This window comes from Carcharodon carcharias, chromosome 1 (assembly GCF_017639515.1).
Source record: "Carcharodon carcharias isolate sCarCar2 chromosome 1, sCarCar2.pri, whole genome shotgun sequence".
Classification (NCBI taxonomy): Eukaryota; Metazoa; Chordata; class Chondrichthyes; order Lamniformes; family Lamnidae; genus Carcharodon; species Carcharodon carcharias.
The window spans coordinates 62,096,168-62,120,426 of NC_054467.1; the positions used below are offsets into that span (position 1 = coordinate 62,096,168).

The 24,259-nt window shown below is 42.8% G+C and overlaps 1 protein-coding gene across 3 annotated transcripts in view; it reads right to left on the bottom strand.

The window, feature by feature from the left end:
- Positions 1-24,259, bottom strand: part of smad1 (SMAD family member 1) — a 149,881-nt gene that overhangs the window by 108,483 nt on the left and 17,139 nt on the right. For all 3 annotated transcript variants that reach the window (XM_041200134.1, XM_041200117.1, XM_041200126.1), the window contains one exon: positions 7,959-8,595. In XM_041200134.1, coding sequence (XP_041056068.1) covers positions 7,959-8,358 — 400 coding nt within the window. In that variant the 5' untranslated portion in view covers positions 8,359-8,595. The remainder of the gene's footprint in view (positions 1-7,958; positions 8,596-24,259) is intronic.

Genomic DNA, 24,259 nt, shown 5'->3' on the forward strand with positions numbered 1-24,259 from the left:
TTGTTCCTTCATTGGCCAAGGCAGAGTATGGTTGGTTATGCTAGAACCATATAAAACATAAGTTAGACCCCTTCTAGAATACTGTGCTCAGTTCTGGTCACCCATTGAGTAAGGATGTGATCACATCAGAGAGAGTACAGAGAAGATTTAAAAGGTGGTTGTCAGGAATGGTGGATTTTAGCTATGAGGAAAGATTGGATAAGCTGGGATTGATTTTTATTGAACAGGGGAGATTTAATGGAGGTATACAAGATTATAAGGGGCCCAGATAGAATGTAAAAGGCCGACCTAGGGATGGGCAATAAATGCTGGTCTAGCCAGCGATGCCCATGTCCCACGAACGAATAAAAAAAACCTACTTCCCTTAGCAGAAAAGTCAATAACCAGGGGGTCATAGATTTAAAGTAACTGGTGGAAGGATTAGAGGGGAGTTGAGTATTTGTTTCACCCAGTGTGGAAGAGGCCAGAAACTACTGCCTGAAGGGTGGTCGAAGTAGAAACCCTGAACACAATTATAAGACATTGTCTATGCAATTGAAGAACAGTAATCTACAGAGCTACGGACCAAGAGCTAGAAGGTGTGATTAAATAGGATAGCATTTTTTTTAAATAGCATGGGCACAATGGGCCAAATGATCTTCTGCTGCACTTCAAATCTTATCTTTTTATGACCTCAGTCATGGCTTAACCTCTTGCAAGCTCAACCCGCAACTTCACCTCCTGCTGATTATCAACTGCCGCCTTCCCTCAGCTGATGAATCAATAGCCTCCATGTTGGATACCACTTGGAAGAAGCACTGAGGGTTGCAAGGACACAGGGTGTACTCTGGATGGGGGACTTCAATTCCCATTACCAAGAGTGGCCCAGCTGCGCCACTACTGAATGAGCCCTGAAAGACATAGCTGCCAGATTGGGCGTGTGGCAGGCAGTAAGATAACCAACAAGAAGGAAAAACCGATTTGACCTCATCTTCTCCAAATCTACCTGTTGCAGATGAATCTGCCCTGACAGTATTGGTGAGAGCTTATTATTTAATGAATGCAAATACCCAAAGCCATGCGACAGCCTCATTTGCTGAGTTTAAGATGTTTAGTTCACCTGTTAGTCTGTAGAGGGTGCACCCCTCAGTAATGTGCATCATTCTTCGTGTCTCTCCACAAGTGCATAAGGGATTTGTACTGAGACCTCAGCGGTGGAGGTTGGCTGCATAGGGGCCTTGCCCTATCCTGAACCTATTTAGGAAGGACAACTCTTGTCATGGTAGCTCAAGAGACTGCCATTCGACAGATGGGTTTTGTCACAAGGAACTTGTTAGTGACTTCCCACGTTTCCCATTGCTTGATCCAAAACATGTCTGCTAATCAATCTTGCTCAGGATTTCTGGCTTTATAGATAGGAGCGATGACCCCACAGAGGAGCGATGACCCCACAGTCCTTTCGGACATATAGTTCCTTTTTAAAATTAAGAATAGTGTCCACTGTGTTGTGTGGCATTACCACGGTGTTAAATGGGATAGATTCAGAACAGATCTCGCAATGCAAAATTGGGTATCCATGGTGCTGTAGGCCTTCAGCCACAGGAGAATTGTATTCAACCACAATCTGAAATCTCAAGGCCTGGCATATCTCTCACACTACTATTACCATCAAGCCAGGGATTTACCCCTGGTTCAATGAAGAGTGCAGAAGAATACGCCAGGAGCAGCACCAGGCATACCTAAAAATGAGGTACCAAACTGGTGAGACTGCACAGGACTATATCTGTGCCAAACGACAGAAGCAGCATGCAACACACACCAAGCTAAGCTATCGCACACAAACGGATCAGATCTAAGCTCTGCAGTCCTGCCACATCTAGTCATGAATGGTGGTGGACAATTAAACTATTTGGAGGAGGCCGCTCCATAAGTATCCCCATCCTCAAAATGATGGGGGAGTCCAGCATGACAGTGCACCAGGGCAAGGCTGCTGCATTTGCATCCAACTTTAGCCAGAAGTGCAAAATGAATGATCCATCTCTGCCTCTTCCTGAAGTTCCCAGCATCATAGTTGTCAGTTTGCAGCCAATTTGATTCAATCCACATGATTTCAAGAAACAACTGACTATATTTAAGACGTAGAACCACAGTCAGTGAGAATAATCTCCAACTGGTTGGGAGTCATACCTAGCAGAGGAAGATGGTTGCGGTTGCTGGAGGTCAATCATCTCAGCCACAGGAGGATTTTTTTTATTCATTTACAGGATATGGGCATCGCTGGCTAGACAAACATTTATTGCCCAATCCTAATTGCCCTTGGTGAGCAGTCTTCTTGAACCGTTACAGTGCCTGTGGTGTAGTTACACCCACAGTGCTGTGAGGGAGGGAGTTCCAGGATTTTGACCCAGCAATGGTGAAGGAACAGCAATATATTTCCAGGTCAGGACGGTGAGTGGCTTGGAGGGGAACTTCCAGCTGGTGATGTTCCCATCTATCTGCTACCCTTGTCTTTCTAGATGATAGTGGTCGTGGGTTTGGGAGGTGCTGCCAAAGAAGCCTTGGCGATTTACTGCAGTGTATCTTGTAAATGGTGCACACTGCTGCCACTGTGCATCAATGGTGGAAGGCGTGTTATGTTTGTGGAAGGGGTGCCAATCAAGTGGGCCCCTTTGCTCTGGATGGTATCAACCTTCTTGAGTATTGTTGGAGCTGCACTCGTTCAGGCAAGTGGAGAGTATTTCATCATACTTCTGACTTGTGCCTTGTGCCTTGTAAATGGTGGACAGGCTTTGGGGAGTCGGGAAGTGAGTTACTCGCCGCAGGATTCCTAGCCTCTGACCTACTCTTGTAGCCACAATATTTATATGGTTAGTCTAGTTTAGTGTATGGCCAATGTTAACCCCACCCAGGGTAGTGACAGTGGGGGATTCAGTGACGGTAATGTCATTGAATGTTATGGGGCAATGGTTAGATTCTCTCTTCTCTAGGTAGTGTCCTAGATCCAACCATTTTCAGCTGCTTTATCAATCACCTTTCCGCCATCATAAAGTTAGCAGTGGGGTTTTGCTCATGACTGCAAGTGTTCAGTTCCATTCATGTTTGCCCAGATACTTACGCAGTCAGTGTTCAGTCAGCAAGACCTGGGCAACATTCATGCTTGGGCTGATAATTGGCAAGTAACACTCATCACACAAATGCCAGGAAATGACCATCTCCCATAAGAGAGAATCTAACTCTCTTTCTGACATTCAACAGCACTACCATTACTAAATCCCCCACCATCAACATTCCAGGGGTTTACTATTGATCAGAAACTTAACTGAACGAGCTTTATAAATACTGTGGAAAGAGAAGGTCAGAAGCTGCAGTGAGTAACTCACCACCTAACTCCCCAACGCTTGTACAAGGCACAAGTCAGGAGTGCGGTGGAATACTCTCCTCTTGCAGCTTCACCATTCAAGAAGCTCACCGCCATTCAAGACAAAACAGCTTGTTTGATCGGCACCCTATCCAGCACCTTAAACATTCACTCCCTTCAACAACGCACAGTGGTAGCAGAGTGTACCATATACAAAAATACAATGCAGCAACTCACCAAGGCTCCTTCAACATCACCTTCCTTGCCCTTTTTATTTACTCTTTCAGTTCTCATTTGCACTCTATTCTGCTTGATTCTTGACCCTTATGAATCTGAAATTTATCATAAGCCTCCTTCTACTGTTTCATCCTAATTTCTTTGGTTATTCAGGAAGCTCTGGCTTCAGATGCCCTTCCTTTCCTTCTCACAGGAATGTGTCCTATCTGTATCTGAACTCTCCTATTTGAAAACCTCTCATTACTCATTTACTACTAACTTTTGTTTGCAATCCACCTGGGCAAGAATTCTTCTCAGCTCGATGAGACAAATGCTCTTGCAGTTTAGTCTTTCTAGCCAATATTCTCTCATTTAAAATGTAACAAAGCCTGGACTCCTTTTTAAATGGAAATCATGGCTGTTTGTTCAATTCGTCATTGTCCTTTTCTGGCTTGAGAGTTATAAGCAGTATAATGTGTATATTTACACAATGATATTTAAACAGGTTTCTGCTTGCCATTATCTGAAAGGGATTTATTTTGTCTGAGAGCTTCGTAGAGGGTTAGGAAAGGAAATGAGGCAAGTACATAGTATCTACGTTAGTGACAATAGCTAGCATCGGAGTAGTATGGCCTACCTAATTTATATTACTTGCAGACAATCCTTCCATTGGGCAAACTGGTTAGATGTTAAGACAATCTTTGCAAGGTCCCTATACTGGCTGTCACATGAAAGGCTTCTTTTGACACTTTGGCCTAGATTGCTACCCATCTAAAGGTCATTTGCTTGAACCATATATCCAAGTAACTCTTTTGAGTACAAACACATTTCCATCTGTTCCTATTCAGATGAAGTTACATTGTTTCATAGTTTGCCATTGTGAGATTTGAACTCTTGATCTTGGGGTTACAAACCCAGTACCATAACCACTTGGCTATTTAAGCCAAGCCCCATATATCCAAGTAACTAGCAAGATGGGCTCACTGGATTATTAAGTGCCCAATGTGGCGTCACAGATTTCTAAGACATCTAAAAGGATTTAAACAAACTATTATGAAACCAAAGTATCAAAAACAGTTTGGAATAAGAGTTTGCCGCTGATTAAGCTTGCTTCTGTGTATAAAAGCAAAATACTGTCGATGCTGGAGATCTGAAATGAAAACAGAAAATGCTGCAAAGACTCAGCATGTCTTGTAGATTCATGTAGAGAGAAACAGAATTAATGCTTCGAGTCCAATATAATTCTTTGGTTCAGGAGTCTAATTGGACTCGAAATGTTAACTCTGCTTCTCTCTCCACAGGTGATGTCAGGCCTGCTGAGTTTTCCATCACTTTGTTTTCATTGGTTCTGTGTATAATTCTTTCCTCAGTGTCAAATATGTGCTAAGCCAACATATTTTTGGTCTTAAAAAATCATCAACCTATGCCCAAATTGGGCAAGAAAATGGTGAGGCATCATCTCTGCCTGCCAGAACCTGCTGCAGTGAGGAAGCGCATTTTCAAGTACATGTGTCATTTCCATGGTATGGGTGAGCTGTCAGAACTGCTCGTGATTGTGTTCATCATCTTGGCCATGGATGGAGAAAAATCCAGCAACACATACAATTTAAAAGTGGCTTACACCTCTTAAAAGGAGAGGTTTCTTTGGTGAATGCTGAATTACTGAGCTACAACTACTAGATCCCTGGTTGTCCCAGTGAGATGGTGACCAGGAAGAAGCTGCTGCTGTTCCTCCCCAGACAGATAGCCAAGCAACAGTAGACAGCAGTAGCTGAGTATGTTATTGTTAAGAGATTCACGCTACAGACCTGGCAACAATATAGAAAGAACTTTAACCATTTGGCCAGAGCTACCATACAAGACTGCCCATTTTTAAACACACTACATAGCCCTGCACCACTACGATAGCCCCAGCACCGAGCCCTCCCACACCTGCTTGCCACCCCTCCTCCAATTGCAGCAGCACACAATGTATTTTTTCTGCTTCCACTTGTACACACTACATCTACTGCAAGCAAGAATCTGAATTGATGGCACCTCTTCCCTACATCTGCTATTTCCTGGCCTCTCACCACACACTTATCCTTCAACAGAACACACACACCAATACACTCCCACTCTTACTGTATGACAAACCAGTTCACAACAGGAGGAAGATCAAGGACCACAGTAGGCCCACCACCAATGCAGCAGCTGACACCAATAAAGGAGAGGCCATTGATGTAACAGAGTGGAAAAAGTAGGGTGCTTGATCTTCCTTTCGAGGCTGAAATCTCTCTGGTTTTCCCCTTGCTCTTTTCTTGTACAGTGGAGTGCAATGCTCAATTTTCCAATCTAAAGAACTGGTTCCCAAATCGATAGAACTTTGGAAGATCCCAATGTTCTTGAAAACTTCATTGAAAGCCCTGGGATGGAAACAATCTTGTCCTGAGGATTTGTCATTTTGATTATGTTAACTTTGATGAGTCCCTGTCACTGATTCAATATTAATTTCCTTGGAATTTTCAGCACATTGACCTGCTCCTCCATTGTAAATATTGACACAAAATAATTATTCCTTATTTTCATTGACAAATCACCATGGTCAATTTTCAAGGCCCACACTGCTCCTGAATACCTTGTTCCTAATAATTTTTAAAATTTACATTGATTTTGATATCATTTGCTAGTTTCTTTTCATACTTCCTCTCTATACCTCTTACCATGTCACCCTTTGCTCTTCTTTGTATTTTTCCCATTCACCACTTTTATATTGTCCCTTTACGTCCTTGGTCATGCATTGCTATTTTTTTGGCAAATAGAGCTCTTGCCCCTTAGCAATATAAACTGGTCCCTCATCACATTAAAAATACTTTTTTTAAAGCATCTCCCATATTATTTCCAGTATAATTCAGTGGTTGAACTATTCACGCCAAGGCATACTACACCTCATTTTCACAAAATTTAAGCTTTGGTTCATAGGAAGCACAACCTGCCAATGGAAACTTGCTTATGGTGAGCATAAGTAGAGAGTTGGGAGTGGATCCAAACTGTAACAAATCTATGATAAAAGCAAAATACTGCGGATGCTGGAAATCTGAAACTAAAACAGAAAATGTTAGAAACTCAGCTGGTCCAACACCACCTGCAGAGGGAAAAAAATTCAGAGTTAACGTTTCAAATCCATATGACTCTTCTTCAGAGCTAAGGAGAAGTAAAGACGTCTTTCCTTCTCTTTAGCTCCAAAGAAGAGTCATATAGACTTGAAACGTTAACTCTGTTCTTTCTCTCTCCACAGATGCTGTTAGGCCTGCTGAGCTTTTGCAGCATTTTCTGTTTTTGTAACAAATCCATCTTAGCCATTTAAGCAGCTCCAATGTTAATTTTTAAAAAAAGGTTTACAATCTAAAATTGGGAAAACATGATGGTTTGTTGCACCTTATTTTGCAGCACAAAAAGTATGCATACAGAAGTTCTCCCACTTGTCCACCTTAACTTGTAAGCACACAGGAAATGGGACAGATAGGCCATTTTGTGCCTTGAGACTGATCTGCCATTCAATAATCAGAGCACCCAAGTCCTCCTTCCCGCCTTCCCCCATAAGCCTCGACTCCTGGGTCGATCAAAAATCTGTCGAACTCAGCCTTGAGTATAATCAATGACACAGCCTCCATCACGCTCTGGTATCGAGAAATCCACAGACTAACAACTCAGAAGAAATTCCTCATTATCTCCATCAAAAATGGGAGGCCCCCTATTTTTAAACTATGTCTCCTAATTATAGTCTCTCTGACAAGGGGAAAACATCCTCCCACCATCCACTGTCTCAGAATCTTACATGTTTCAATAAGATTGCCTCTCATTCTTCTAAACTTCACTGAGTATAGGCCCAACCTGTTCAACCTTTCCACATAAGACAACCCCTTCCTCCAGGAATCAATCTAGTGAGCCTTCCCTGAACTGTTACCAATGCAAGTATATAAGCCACCTTAACTGCACACAGTACTGTTAAGCACCCATGCCATGGAAACCCTGCAAAAATGGCTTGCATTGCTTTATTTCAGGGCTTCCACAATGCTTCCTCCAAAACGAAGGTAAACAACCAGGAGAACCCCTGTGGAAACTCATCCCTAGTAGTATTTAATATAAAGGTAACAAAAATGAAATTATATTTAAGCTTAAGTGCACATTAAGAGTTGTAATCCAAATATCTACTCTAATTAAGAATAAAAATATCCACGAATTAGCTCGATTAATACTATGAAAGTCTTGCAAAATGGTAACAACCAGAATACAGATTTCAGCTAAAGCACTTATTGCCAACTGAGAGAAAATTTTATCTGCTACTGTAGGTTTTGTCCATATCATATGCTTTCAGTAATTAATATTCTGTTTACCATACTTAAGGATTGACAAAGAGACCTACCAGGACTTTCTACTCGTTTGTAGTGGTATGGATTAATGCAGACCTCTTTCTGCTTTGAGCCAAATGGAAATTCACAACACTCGAGTGGTTTCAGTTCATGATGACTTTGAAGATCCGGCCAACGCCACACACGGCAGTAAATTACATGCGGTAGACCCTTTCGATGCGATACCTGAAGACGACCATCTAGAGAGCGGGGAATAGTGACACAATTACTAGGCTGACCTGGACTGCTTAATGCCTTCTCCAACTCCTCCATAGCTCCCTTTTTCTTCTTAAGTTTTTTCACTAGTGCATCAACAGCTTTTTCTGCCCACTTTTCTTCCTCATCTCCTTGCTTCCAGCCTAGTAGGCGTTTCACAGCTGGGCTGGTGAATGAGAACAAGCTTGCCATTGTCATCTCGACCGGATTTTGAAGCCAATAGCAGGGACGCTATTGGATACAAGAGATCAACAGTAGTTCTGAACAAGTGGTTTTTAAAAGTACCGTTTTAAGCATCAAATCCAGTCTTGAGATATGAAATTCCGCTTCGTACTTTTGGCAGGATTGTCCCAAAGTTCAGTTTTAAAAGAAATCCATAGGCAAAAATATTCTTAGCTCTGTGTTGGAATGTGTTCAGATATTTTTCTTCTGGATCTAAGGGAAAACAAGAAAGTGAAAAGTTAGGTTAAAATAGAATCATGTTCAACATTAATTATTTAATCACTCCAAATATGAATACCTCAATGTGTTTTCAAGGTACTGTGCACTGATATAAAAAAGGGTCTGGCACTTAGTGAGTGCAAACATTTTTTGCTAACCAGCTGGAACTGCAGTCAAGATTTTAGACATTAGAATGCCAAGACTCAACTTGCATAAATTAACTAGATTCAAATTCCATTTTGGTTTCACGTGAATGAATTGTATCTCTCTATTCATAGTTTGATTAAAAACACACTTCAATATCCTACAACATAGTGCTTACACATACATTGAAATTCTTGGGAAAAGACCTTAAAAGTCAACGTGTCAGACACATATCACATCTAATTGTTATAAGCAGATGCAAGGCAATTTCATTTCATTTGTCACCTTTTCATTATCTTTGTCTCCAAAGAAAATAAAAATAACCTCTTAATTTGTAATCTTAAGTATGAAAATATTTAAAGAAATGCATGCATAGATTTTCAGAAAAATGTTCTTTTTTCAGTCCAACTTGACACATAAATAAGGGATCAGATATACTCTCAAAATCTCTTAAAAAAAAATACAATACTTTGACCTTGGCTGAATAGCAGTGATAACATTCAATCATTCTGGATCAGTGGTGACTTTCTTCCCCTCTCCCAATCCCCGCTTTCCTTACATCATTCGTCAAGAGTGTACGCAACTAAATCGCTCAGTATTTACTAGTAAATTTAAAAAATATTGTTTTTTTTTAAGAAGTAGCTTACCCTCTACAAACTTTCAATGGACTGAAAAGTAATATTTCTGACACAAGCACTACTTAGCTTTCTTAGTTGGCTAATTATATTCAAAGACAAGATGAATACCAATTGCAAAAGGTCAGCAAGTCAGAACTACCTGAGCCAATAAGGCCTCACTAAAATTACTGCTTCCTTCAAATGGATCAAAGGACCAGAGGGATAAGAAGAGGAGGAAGGTAATTAGTTAAACCAACCAATCCACTTGATGGTCTGACTGGGATATTCTGGAGCAAAATGTCAAGTAGTTTAGATGCTAATTGTGACATATTATTATTGACACTAAGATTCACTAATATTTCCTACATTTCAACAGTGATTGCACTGCAAAGCATTTAATTGACTGTAAGGTGCTATGGGATATGTGGTGTCCTTGAAAAACACTGTGCATGTGCAAGACTTTTTTTCTCCTTTTTATTCTAAAAAAGTCAGACTGTAAAGACTTCTATAAGTATATAAAAAGAAAAAGATTAGTGAAGACAAACGTAGGCCCCTTACAGTCCAAAACAGGAGAATTTATAATAGAGAACAAAGAAATGACAGAGCAATTAAACAACTACTTTAGTTCTATTTTTACGGAGGAAGGTACAAATAACTTCCCAGAAATGGTGGGAACCGAGCGTCTAGTGAGGAGGAGGGCTTGAAGGAAATTATTACTAAAATAATAGTGCTACAGAAATTAGCGGGACTGAAAGCCGATAAATCCCCAGGGCCTGATAATCTACATCCCAGGGTACTAAAGGTGGCGGCTATGGAAATAGTGGATGTGTTGATTGTCATCTTCCAAAATTCTATAGATTCTGGAACAGTCCTGGCAGATTGGAGGGTGGCAAATGTAACTCCACTATTTAAAAAAGTAGAGAAAATAGGAAATTACACACTGGTTAGCCTAACATCAGTAGTAGGGAAAATGCTAGAGTCTATTATAAAGGATGTGATAACAGGACACTTAGAAAAAATCAATGGGATTAGACAAAGTCAACATGGATTTATGAAAGGGAAATTATATTTGACAGACCTACTGGAGTTTTTTGAGAATGTAACTAGTAGAATAGAAAAAGGAGAACCAGTAAATGTGGTGTATTTGGATTTTCATAAGTTTTTGATAAAGTCCTTCATAAGAGGTTAGTATGCAAAATTAAAGCATTTGGGATTCGGGGGAGCGACATATTGGCACAGATTGAGAATTGGTTCACAGACAGGAAACAGTAGAAATAAACGGGTCTTTTTTGGAGTGGCAAGTGGTGACTAATTGGGTACCACAGGGGTCAGTGCTTGGGCCCCAGCTATTCACAATATGTATCAATGATTTGGATGAGGGAGCCAAATGTATTATTTTTAAGTTTGCTGATGACACGAAACTTGGTGGGAATATGAGCAGTGAGGAGAGTTTTAAGAGGCTTCAAGGTGATTTAGACAGGTTGAGTGGGCAAATAATTGGCAGATGCAGTATAACATGGAAGTGTGAAGTTATCCGCATTGGTAGGAAAAACAGAATGGCAGAGTATTATTTAAATGGTGATTAGGAAAGTTGATGTACAAAGGGACCTGGGTGTCCTTGTACACCAATCACTGAAAACAAGCATGCAGGTGCAGCCTTTATGAAGGTAAATGGTATGTTGGCCTTCATTATGAAAGGACTTGAGTACAGGAGCAAGGATGTCTTACGGCAGCCGTACAGGGCCTTGATGAGACCACACCTGAAGTATTACCTAAGAAAGGATATACTTGCCATAGAGGGAGTGCAGCGAAGGTTCACCAGACTGATTCCAGGGATGGCAGGATTGTCGTATGAGGAGAGATTGGGCCGACCAGGCCTGTATTCACTGGAGTTTAGAAGAATGAGAAGGGATCTTACTGAAACGTATAAAATTCTGACAGGGGTGGGCAGACTGGATGCAGGGATGATGTTTCCTCTGGCTGGGGGGTGGTCTAGAACAAGGGTCATAATCTCAGGATATGGGGTAGGCCATTTAAGACTGAGATGAGGAGAAACTTCTTCATTCAGAGGGTGGTGAGCCTGTGGAATTCTCTACCACCGCAGGCTGTGGAGGCCAAGTCACTGAATATATTTAAGATAGAAATAGATAAGGTTTCTGGACTCTAAAGGCGTCAAGGAGTATGGGGAGAGAGGAGTATGATGCTGAGATAGAGGATTAGCCATGATTATATTGAATGACGGAGCAGGCTTGAAGGGCCGAATTACCTACTCCTGCTTCAATTATCTATGTTTCTAAGCCACTTTAGGCTTCTGTCTGTAATGGTGGTTTCAAGGAGTTAAAGTGAAATAAATCCATGGTAGTAACAATGCTCTGGCTCAACACATAGCCAATATGCTTTACAAACTAGATTACTAAATGCTAATACACTCGTGACAAATCAATATGGTAAAGTCTATTAAGGGGTGTGCATTAGCTCAGGTCAGGTTGATTTACTAAACCAATTCTCTCCAGGAAAAGATTCTCTCATCAATAATTTACAAGCTTAAAGTTTTAAAAATAGGGTACCATGGGCTGCATTAACCTTCAAGCACCGCACTTTAGCGAAAAAAGAACCTCAAGCAGCCTGGTAGTTGTTGGACCCTGGTCCACTGCAACACACATTTGAAGAACAGCACATACAGGATCTAATGTTCTGAACACAGCATGTGCTTACCTGTTGCAAAAGTTGTGTTTATGGAGCACAGTACATGTTTACATCTATAAACAAACTCAGGGACAGTGGTTTGCCCCCAGGAGCTGTGTCAATGTGTACTTTTACTTTACCCAACTTTTGAACATAACCTTTTTAAGGAATTGCAAAATCTAAAAAAAAACTTTTGACAGACAATTGGAATGGATCGGGTTTTCCTAAAATGAACTTGACCACACTGTGATCCTTGTTCCACTTGATAAACTGCAAAACTGGAATGCTAATCATCCAATCGATGCTTTTACTTATGGACAGATCCAACAGTGGTTGGATCAAATCCAAGCTATTCTCTGTTGCATACGCCACTTGTGAAGATGAATCACTTTCCTAAATCAGAAAGTCAGGACGCTCCATTTCTGTGGCAATTTACATTATGCTTCTCTTCAGGAACCAATTAAATATTTGCATTGCCAATCTGAAAGAATTGATTGTATGCTTTGTTGCTGACTAAAGGGTTATCCAAGTTTATATAATTCCCTTCATCACAGTTTCCCCTAATGGCAAAGACTATAAGAGATGTTCACAATATTAGAAGTTGTGGGTTTAACTGTTGAAAGATTAAAAGTTTCTAATCAGAAATTCAAAAACTAGCTTCTCCAGCCCTGCATGGTAAAATTTAATATTGGGCAGAAAATTAAGGATACTCTCCACTCATTTTAAGAGTGCAAGGAGAAGAGGTTAGTAAAACGTTCTGAAAAAAATAACCTGCAGTAAGGTCCACTCGGAGAAAGCCAGACAGGAAAAGCTGCAATTACACTGCAGCTCAGTCAGCATTCACAGAACGAAGAAAGGTTACCGGGAGGTGATGGTGGTGAAGTGGTATTGTCGATGGACTCGTAATCCAGAGACACAGGGGATCAGGGTTCAAATCCTGCCACAGCAGATGGTAAAATTTGAATTCAATAAAAATCTGCAATTAAAAGTCTAGTGATGATTGTCAATGGTGCCAAAATTGGGAGAGCTATCTCACAAACTAGCCAAGCAACAGCCTGACAGCCATACTCACAGAAACATCTTACAATCTCCCAAGCGTTACCATCACCATCCTTGGGTTTGCCCTATCCCACCAGCAGTGCAGAGCCAGCAGAGGTGGCAGCAGAGTGGTATATAATCAGGAGGCAGTTGCCCTGGGAGTCTTCAACATCAACTCCAAACCCTATCAAGTTTTGTGGTATCAGGTCAAACAAAGGGAAGGAAATCTCCTGCTGACTACCATGAAATGTGCTTCCCTCAGCTGATGGATCAGTGCTCCTCCATGTTGAACACCAATTGGAAGAAGCACTGAAGGTGGCAAGAGCACAGAATGTTCTCTGGATGGGGGGCTTCAATGTCCATCACCAACAGTGGCTTGGTAGCACCAGTACTGACTGATCCGGTCCAGTCCTAAAGGACATAGCTGCTGGACTGGGTATGCGGTTAAGTGTTGAACCAGAGGGAAAAACATACTTGACTTCATCCTCACCAACTTGTCTGCTACAGATGCATCTGTCTATGACAGTATCGGTAGGAGTGACCACCGCATAGTCCTTGTGGAAATGAAATCCCATCTTCACATTGAGGATACCTTCCATCATGGTTGTGTGGCACTACCACCATGTTGAATAAGGTAGATTTTGAACAATTCTACAACACTGGCATCTACCTGGCTATGTGGAAAATTGCCCAGGTATGTCTTGTATACAAAAAGGACAAATCCAATCTGGTCAATTGCCGCCCCATCAGTCTACTCTTGATCATCAGTAAAGTAATGAAGGGGTCATCAATAGTGCTATCAAGCGGCACTAGCTAAGCAATAACCTGCTCATTGATGCTCCATTTGGGTTCTGCCATGGCTATTCAACTCCTGACCTCATTACAGCTTTGGTTCAAACATGGACAAAAGAGCTGAACATTCAAGAGCTGAGGTGAGAGTAACTGCCCTTGACATCAAGGCAGCATTTGACTGAGTGCAGCATCAAGGAGTCAATGGGAATCAAGTGGAAAATTCTCCATTGGTTGGTGTTATATCTAGCATAAAGGAAGATGGTTGTGGCTGTTGGAGGTCAATCATCTCAGTTCCAGGACATCACTGCAGGAGTTCCTCAGAGTAGTGTTCAGTTTCAGCTGCTTCATCAATTACCATCTTTCCATCATAAAGTCAGAAGTGGGGATGTTCGCTGATGATTGCAAAATGTTCAGTATCATTCGCAACTCCTCAGATACTGAAGCAGTCCATGTGCAAATGCAGCAGGATCTAGGCAATATTCAGGCTTGGGCTGACAAGTGGCAAGTAACATTCACCCCACTCAAGTGCCAGGCAATGACCATCTCCAACAAGAGAGAATCTAACCATCGGCCCTTGACATTCAATGGCATTCCCATCATTACAAAGGCAAAAGTGAGTACACGAAACAACATCCTGAATAAGCTCACTAGCACAAAATGGGGAGCAAGCTTGAAAATATTACGAACCAGTGCACTTGCTCTTTGCTATTCCACTGCCGAATACGCCTGCCTTGCATGAGAAAGATCTATTCATGCTAAGAAGATGGATGTCATTCTGAATGCAAGCTGCCGACTTATCACAGGTTGTTTAAAACCAACAAACACCAACAGCCTTTATATCCTGGCGGGTATCGCTCCCCCAATATAAGAAGAACGTAGCCAGCAAGAAAGAGCGACTTCGTCAAACACTAGATGAGAGGCACCCTCTAAATGGTCATACACCTACACCCAGCTGCCTAAAGTCAAGGAAGAGCTTCATGAACAGTATTGTCCTATTACAATCAACCCCATCTGAAGCCCACATCGCCTTGCGGAAAGACCAGCTCGCCAGTCTCGAACTACCCCTAGCGATGGAAATTCTACCGGATGAAAGCCTTCCCCCAGGAGTAAATTGCAACTGGGCAACCTGGAAGCGCCTTAACAGACTTAGGACTGGTGTAGGTCATTCAAAGATGTCACTAAGCAAATGGGGATATACAACCTGCCCAACAACTTGTGAATGTGGAACTGAGCCACAGACTATACAACATCTCCTGCAATGTCTAGCGCTAGAGGAACCCTGCACTATTGCTGATCTTGCCGAATTCAACAACAAGGCGCAAAAATGTGTCCAGTTCTGGCTGGGCCATGTATAGACTGTCTGTGGACACGATAAGAAGAAGATTACCATCATTGAGTCCCCCACTATCAACATCCTGGGGTTATCAGTGACCAGAAGCTGAACTGGACTAGCCATATAAATACTGTGGCTACAGGTGGTCAGCGGCTAGGAACCCTGCAGCGAGTAACTCACCGCCTGACTCCACAAAGTCTGCCCACTATCTACAAGGCACAGGTCAGGGGTGTGATGGAATACTCTCCACTTGCCTGGATGAGTGCAGCTCCAACACTCAAGAAACCTGACACCATCCATGACCATGCAGCCACCTTGATTGGCACCTCATCCACAAACATTCACTCTGTCCACCACTGATGCACACTGATGCGGTGTGTACCATCTACAAGTTGCACTGCAGGAATGCACCAAGTCTCCTTAGTCAGCACCTTCCAAACCTACAAAGACTACCATCTAGAAGGACAAGGGCAGCAGGCATGGGAACACCAGCAGTTGACTTTAAATATATCAACGTCACTGGGTCAAAATCCTGGAACTCCCTACCTAATAGCACCATGAGTGTGCCTGTGCTACACACCACATGGGCTGCAGTGGTTCAAGGCGGCAACTCACCACCATCTTCTCAAAAGGGCGATTAGGGATGGGTAATAAATGCTATCCTAGCCAGCGAGGCCCACACCCCATGAATAAGTAAAAAAAATCTCAGGAAGAAACCACTTCATAATTAATGGAAAATGTGTCTAAGAGTGTCCAGGTGACAGAGCAGTATTGGGAGCTGCCAAGGGCAAGATATTTCACTTACACAAATAGTTTGTTTTTAGTGCATATGACAGGCCGCTTCTATTGGACAGAGAATTTGTTTTTAAACAGGCATGGTAAACAGGATTAAAACACAAGAGCAAGATCAGAATAGAAAACTTCAGTGATAAAAACAAAAAAACTGCGGATGCTGGAAATCCAAAACAAAAACAGAATTACCTGGAAAAACTCAGCAGGTCTGGCGGCATCGGCGGAGAAGAAAAGAGTTGACGTTTCGAGTCCTCATGACCCTTCGACAGAACTTGAGTTCGAGTCCAGGAAAGAGCTGAAATATAAGCTGGTTTAAGGTGTGTGCGTGCGGGGCGGAGAGATAGAGAGACAGAGAGGTGGAAGGGGTTGGTGTGGTTGTAGGGACAAACAAGCAGTGATAGAAGCAGATCATCAAAAGATGTCAACGACAATAGTACAATAGAACACTTAGGTGTTAAAGTTAAAGTTGGTGATATTATCTAAACGAATGTGCTAATTAAGAATGGATGGTAGGGCACTCAAGGTATAGCTCTAGTGGGTTTTTTTTTTATATAATGGAAATAGGTGGGAAAAGGAAAATCTTTATAATTTATTGGAAAAAAAAAAGAAGGGGGAAACAGAAAGGGGGTGGGGATGGGGGAGGGAGCTCACGACCTAAAGTTGTTGAATTCAATATTCAGTCCGGAAGGCTGTAAAGTCCCTAGTCGGAAGATGAGGTGTTGTTCCTCCAGTTTGCGTTGGGCTTCACTGGAACAATGCAGCATGCCAAGGACAGACATGTGGGCAACAGAGCAGGGTGGAGTGTTAAAATGGCAAGCGACAGGGAGGTTTGGGTCATTCTTGCGGACAGACCGCAGGTGTTCTGCAAAGCGGTCGCCCAGTTTACGTTTGGTCTCTCCAATGTAGAGGATTACAGGTATCTCCGGGACATAAAACGTTTCTCGGACTGTTGTTCCCGTCACATTCTGAAATCCACTCTCAGTGCCATGCGCCGCCATATGAACACACTCGACCTCTCCCTCCAGCAGCACCGCCGTACCCTTTTTCAAAGCTGCGCGTGCCCCCAGTTTCATTTTATCCTTCGGCTCATCCGACGCCTCAACAAGAAACTTTTTCTCTTTCTCTCAAGTGCTGAGGAACGCAAGCTCCAACAACTCATCGACACCAACACCCATCTAGGACCCTCCACCCCTGCCTGTCCCTCCGTCCCCACCCTTTCTTCCAGTCCCAACCCCAGCCGTGTATTCACTATACCCCCTGACCTTCCCCTCTCCGATGCTGAACGTTCAGTGCTCAGCAAAGGACTTAGTTTCATACCCTTACGCCCTCACCTCAATGAATTTCGGGCTCGGCATGATACTGAACTCTTCTTCCGCCGTCTTCGTCTCCGGGCTCACTTCTTTGGGCAGGAGTCCTCTCCCAGTTCAACGGATCCTTTTACCCATCTTCAATATTCTCCCTCCACCTGGACCCCTCCCTCTGGATTCTTACCTTCTCTCGATCTTTTCATTGAGAACTGTCGGCGCGACATTAGTCGTCTCAATTTCTCTGCTCCTCTCACCCATTCTAACCTGTCTCTCTCTGAACTTACTGCACTCCATTCTCTCAGGTCCAACCCTGACATTGTCATCAAACCCGCTGACAAGGGTGGTGCTGTTGTTGTCTGGCGCACTGACCTCTACCACGCGGAGGCTGAGCGTCAACTCGCAGACACTTCCTCCTACCTCTCCCTGGACCATGACCCCACCACTGAACATCAAGCCACTGTTTCCAGGACTGTCACTGACCTCATCTCCTCTGGGGATCTCCCTCCCACAGCTTCCAACCTGATAGTCGCCCAACCTCGGACGGCCCGCTTCTATCTCCTACCCAAAATCCACAAACAGAACTGCTGCGGTAGACCGATCGTCTCAGCTTGCTCCTGCCCCACAGAACTCATTTCTCATTATCTTGACTCCCTTCTCTCTCCCCTTGTCCAGTCCCTTCCCACCTACATCCGTGATTCCTCTGACACCTTACGTCACATCAACAATTTCCAGTTCCCTGGCCCCTACCGCTTCCTCTTCACCATGGACGTCCAATCCCTCTACACCTCCATCCCCCACTAGGATGGTCTTAGGGCCCTTAGCTTCTTCCTTGAACAGAGGCCCGAACAATCCCCATCCACCACTACTCTCCTCCGTCTGGCTGAACTTGTTCTCACGCTGAACAATTTCTCCTTCGACTCCTCTCACTTCCTCCAAATAAAAGGTGTGGCTATGGGTGCCCGCATGGGCCCCAGCTATGCCTGTCTCTTTATGGGGTATGTGGAACATTCCTTGTTGCAGTCCTACTCCGGCCCCCTTCCACAACTCTTTCTCCGGTACATCGATGATTATTTCGGTGCCCCTTCATGCTCTCGTCAGGACTTGGAAAAATTTATTAATTTTGCTTCCAATCTCCACCCCTCCATCATTTTCACGTGGTCCATCTCTGACACTTCCCTTCCCTTCCTTGACCTCTCTGTCTCAATCTCTGGTGATAGACTGTCCACCAATATCCATTACAAACCCACCGACTCCCACAGCTATCTCGACTACAGCTCCTCACACCCCACTTCCTGTAAGGACTCCATCCCATTCTCTCAGTTCCTTCGCCTCCGTCGCATCTGTTCCGATGATGCTACATTCAAAAACAGTTCCTCTGACATGTCCTCCTTCTTCCTTAACCAAGGTTTTCCATCCACGGTCGTTGACAGGGCCCTCAACTGTGTCCGGCCCATCTCCCGCGCATCCGCCCTCACTCCTTCTCCTCCCTCCCAGAAACATGATAGGGTCCCCCTTGTCCTCACTTATCACCCCACCAGCGTCCGCATTCAAAGGATCATCCTCCGCCATTTCCGCCAACTCCAGCATGATGCCACTACCAAACACATCTTCCCTTCACCCCCCTTATCAGCATTCCGTAGGGATCGCTCCCTCCGGGACACCCTGGTCCACTCCTCCATCACCCCCTACTCCTCAACCCCCTCCTATGGCACAACCCCATGCCCACGCAAAAGATGCAACACCTGCCCCTTCACTTCCTCTCTCCTCACCGTCCAAGGACCCAAACACTCCTTTCAAGTGAAGCAGCATTTCACTTGCATTTCCCCCAACTTAGTCTACTGCATTCGTTGCTCCCAATGTGGTCTCCTCTACATTGGAGAGACCAAACGTAAACTGGGCGACCGCTTTGCAGAACACCTGCGGTCTGTCCGCAAGAATGACCCAAACCTCCCTGTCGCTTGCCATTTTAACACTCCACCCTGCTCTCTTGCCCACATGTCTGTCCTTGGCATGCTGCATTGTTCCAGTGAAGCCCAACGCAAACTGGAGGAACAACACCTCATCTTCCGACTAGGGACTTTACAGCCTTCCGGACTGAATATTGAATTCAACAACTTTAGGTCGTGAGCTCCCTCCCCCATCCCCACCCCCTTTCTGTTTCCCCCTTCTTTTTTTTTTCCAATAAATTATAAAGATTTTCCTTTTCCCACCTATTTCCATTATATAAAAAGAAAACCCACTAGAGCTATACCTTGAGTGCCCTACCATCCATTCTTAATTAGCACATTCGTTTAGATAATATCACCAACTTTAACTTTAACACCTATGTGTTCTATTGTACTATTGTCGTTGACATCTTTTGATGATCTGCTTCTATCACTGCTTGTTTGTCCCTACAACCACACCGTTTGTCCCTACAACCACACCAACCCCCTCCACCTCTCTGTCTCTCTATCTCTCCGCCCCCCACACACACACCTTAAACCAGCTTACATTTCAGCTCTTTCCTGGACTCGAACTCAAGTTCTGTCGAAGGGTCATGAGGACTCGAAACGTCAACTCTTTTCTTCTCCGCCGATGCCGCCAGACCTGCTGAGTTTTTCCAGGTAATTCTGTTTTTTTTTTAGAAAACTTCAGTGTCTCCCCAGAGAAGTTGTGTCATTTGACAAAGTGCTCTTATTCAAAGGTACAGCTAGGAAGAAGTGGAAGGGATAGGAAAGACAATTGACATTTCCCTTTTTCATTCAAAAGGGTTTTTTTTTTAAAAAAGAGGGTACAAGACAAATGTCATCCTGAACAGCTGACAGGATGTAGTAATCATTTTACTGGGAAAGGAAGAGATGAAGGTTGCAACTGGGTTTGAAGGATAGCTATAGGTCTGGCACTGGTGAAACAATGGCCCGGATTTCACCATCAGCAGCAAAATGATGATGCTCACTGCTGAACTTGAAGAAAGTTATTCACAAAGATCTAGTGAGCTCTGTGGCAGCATTTCACCTGCCTGTGAACTTAATTCTGGCGCTCGCTGTAGGGGATCTCTGTCATCAAGCAGCCAATCACATTGGTGAATTCTCAGATAGCAAACCAGAAACTAACAGATTTTAGCATTCACTTTTCTCATTTTACTTTCTGTAAAATTAGAAAAAGATTGAAAAATACACATGGGATTAAGCTAAAATACTTCAGTGATGTGGGGACAGGGGCTCACTGACAGCAACTTCTGGATTTCTGTGTTTAACTGCGCATATGCAATTGCCAGAAGTTATGGTAGTTTCAGAGTAATGACAGTGAACACTAACAGTTTCACAACCATCATTACCAACCCAAACTCTAAACCAATGTTTCTCCCTTTTCCTTTCACCACCCCCCACCCCCCCCACCTCCTCTCCCAGTCAGGAGGAATGGGAAAGGGAAATAGTTATTAACTGCACATTAGATTTTTGAGAGCTCATAACTGGAGATAAAAAAATTAAGCACTCATTCTTCACAGCTGCAAAGGTTGCGTTCTCCTTTAAAATACTACTTTGGATCATCAGTTTCTAGGGTAGAAAGCAAGAGAACTACAATCTACAACGGAATGGGATATCCAGCTGCAATACTTTCATCCGATAAGCATTTGCACTGTCTACATGCTGGTCACCACAAAGCAATTACTCCCTCCCCAACTACATTTGTACATGAAATATTCATGGTGTAAAAAGGAGCCTAGATCTACACCCAGCTGCCACTAGGAATGACAGGCTATTTAATTACAACCGAGAATGATGCCAAAACAGACATAATAGCTCAAGAACTTTCAGGTTAGATATAGAATGAGATTTACGTGTAACAAATATAAAACATACTCAAATAGTCAGAGATGATAGACTTCTAACAAAAACTCCTCATTATTTCAAACCAACTGAGCATTTACCATTATATTTCTTTATCAAAACAGTTTTCCTGAAGAGATAAGATGACTAATATCTATTAACCCATAAGTAAATCAAAAACTTCAGTTGAAAATATCATCTATAACTAAATAGATGTGGTGAGCTGAAAATTTCAGGAGCATTAGCTTATTTTTAACCTCATTCATCATTTATGCAAAAAATGTTAGTACCTCTCAGTCATAGTGAGGATTCAGCTATGAGATGCAACAAAATTTACAAATTAAAAAGATTTAATTAATGCTTCAGTTCTATGCAATATGCAAGCCTGCTGAAAGAGCAATAACATTGGGCTATTCAGCTAAACACAATATAAATCAAATTAGTGACCTCCCTTGGTGGCTTAGCTCATTAAGGCTGTGACAGTCATGCCACATAGACCAAGACAGTAGATGGTTCAATCTCTCACCTATCAAGAGTTAGATCACCTTAAAATCTCCCTTTCTTTTGATCACCTAGCCTAATATATCCTTTTATAGATCAGTGTCAAATTTTGCTTGTTATTGCTCCTGCAAGGTGCCTCGAGATGCTTTACAATGTCAAAGATGTCATGCAAATACAAGGAAAGCAGGAAAGAGATTGACGGGAAAAATAAAGTAATCAGCAACGCGTGATCCATCAATGGGTTATAGTAATCACAGAGGTGTGTTTCTAACTACGATTTAGAGGGGAACCATTAAAACTAGCAAGACTTGGTGCATCCTTTGACTCCTTTTCCATTCTCCAACAATTTTTCCCAACAAGGCACGCACTTGTTGATGCTACTTTTGAAGAGTTCGCATTTGACTGGACACCCTCTAGTACTTTGCCTAAGTAGGCATATTTTTTTGCTCTTCCTCTTCAGAGGTTATTTGACTGCAGGGTCTCACACTGTCAAATCCAATCCTGTCTTCACTCAACATTCAATGGTGCTACTGTCAGTCAGAACCAGAAACTGTTGTCCATTTTCCTGCCCCCAATACAGAGATTGAGGTCCACTCTAGGGCCCCCAACTGACATCAACTATTAGCAAACCAGGAATAAAACCAGGGACGTCCCTAGTCTGCAGAAGTCAGTTACCAAGAGGATAAATTTGTTAAGCCAACATAAAAGTCCTGAATATAGTACTTTTAAAAATGCAAAGTGAATGTAATTAATCCAATTAATTGTAAATTTCTCCTGGAGAAAATCAATGCAGCACTACATCATCAAGATAAGCAATTCATTGCCTTTATTTTAATAATGGCTTTACAATGGAAACTTGGCATCTTGGTTTATTTTGTATTACAAGTTAGGTTTTAACTCTGATTATCAAAATAAGCTTCATCCCACAAATACAATTACTGGATAACTGAAACACAACGATAACACTACCTAAAAAGACTAGGCAATCATCTTTGATAGGAGGGGGGGAAACAAGCAATGAGCAATGTTACATGAAGGAAAGATGTGTTTCAAAGCCAACCAGCTACCATGGAACCATTATAAGGTCCCTAAGAGGAACTTTCCACAGTGTAATGTGATTGCTACTTTAATTGCTAACAAAGGAAACATATTTAGGAACATATTTATGGAAGATGTCCTTGTATTATGTTGCCCATAACACTTTTCCATTGTTGCATAATCCTCAAAGGAACATTCCACATTACAATTTCCTCCCCAACAGTAGACTTCCAGGAGATGTAGCGTAAAAATCAACAGCTGCATCGAGAACTCTGGCAGAATTACAAATTAATACCATTCTTTTATATATCTCAAAGATCTAACAATCAACTTTCAGACCAGAGTTAAAGTATTATAAAACTAGGTGTGGATGATTACAGAGGGGCAGTGAGATGACAATCAGGGAGAATTACGGACATAGGAACAGTGTCCAAGGCAAAGAGAATCTGCTGTCTGCTATTGTCATCTCCCAAAAAAAGAACACCCTTGGCCCCTTCTAGCCTTGCAAATTATCACCCTTTCCCCTCTGAAGTCCTTGAAAGCATTATCACCACCCAATCCATATCCATAATTTCATGTTTGCACCCCTTCAGTCAAGTCTCTGCCTTGCCACATCACTGAAAAGGTCCTTATCAAAACTGTACACGACTTCCTATGGGACTGTTACCATAGGCCAACTATCTTTCTTTACCGATCTGCAGCATGAGAGACACCACTCTCCTTCCAATGCCTATCCCCCGTCACCCACCTGGATGGAATTGCCCTTGCCCAGTTCCATTCGCATCCATCCAATGATAGCCAGAAAATCACACGCAATGGCTTCTTTTCCTGTTCTTACACCATTAACTCAAGTCCCCATGGATCTATCCTTGGGCCCTCCTATTTCTCATCCACATCTTATCAGGTTCCACACGTTTACTGTAAGCACCCTGCTGTATCTCATCACCGCCCCTTTCAACCCTTATAATGTCTATGCTGTCAGGTTTGTTTCCCTGATGTCCAGTGCTGGACAAGCAGAAATTTCCACCAATTAAAATGTTGGGAATACTAAAACCAATGTTTTCGATTCCTGCCACAAAGATCATTCCTTAGCCACCAACTCCATGCACCTCCCTGATCACTGAGGTCCGAAACAGGCTGTTTGCTACCTTGGTGTCCGATCAGACCCAGAGATCAACATTCAACCAAATATCCTCTCTATCACCAAGATCACCAATTTCACTTCTAATGTTGCCTGTCTAAGTTCCTGCCTCAGGTCATTTGCTGCTCAACGTCTTATCCATGCCTTTGTTATCTCCAAACTCAACTAATCCAACGCTAGCTGATTCCCACCTCTCACGCCCAACCCCAACAACTCTGCTGCCCATATCCTAACTGGGGCCAAATCCTGTTCACCCATCACACTTGTGCTTGCTGGCCTGCATGGATCCCAGTCCAGCAAAGCACTGATTTTAAAATTCTCAATATTGTCATCAAATCCTTCCATGGCCTCTCCCTGTCCTATCTCTGTAAACCTCCAACCTTCAGATCACTGCACTTCTCAAATTCTGGCCTCTTCCACATCTCCGATTTTAATCACTCCACTGTGCCTTCAGCTGC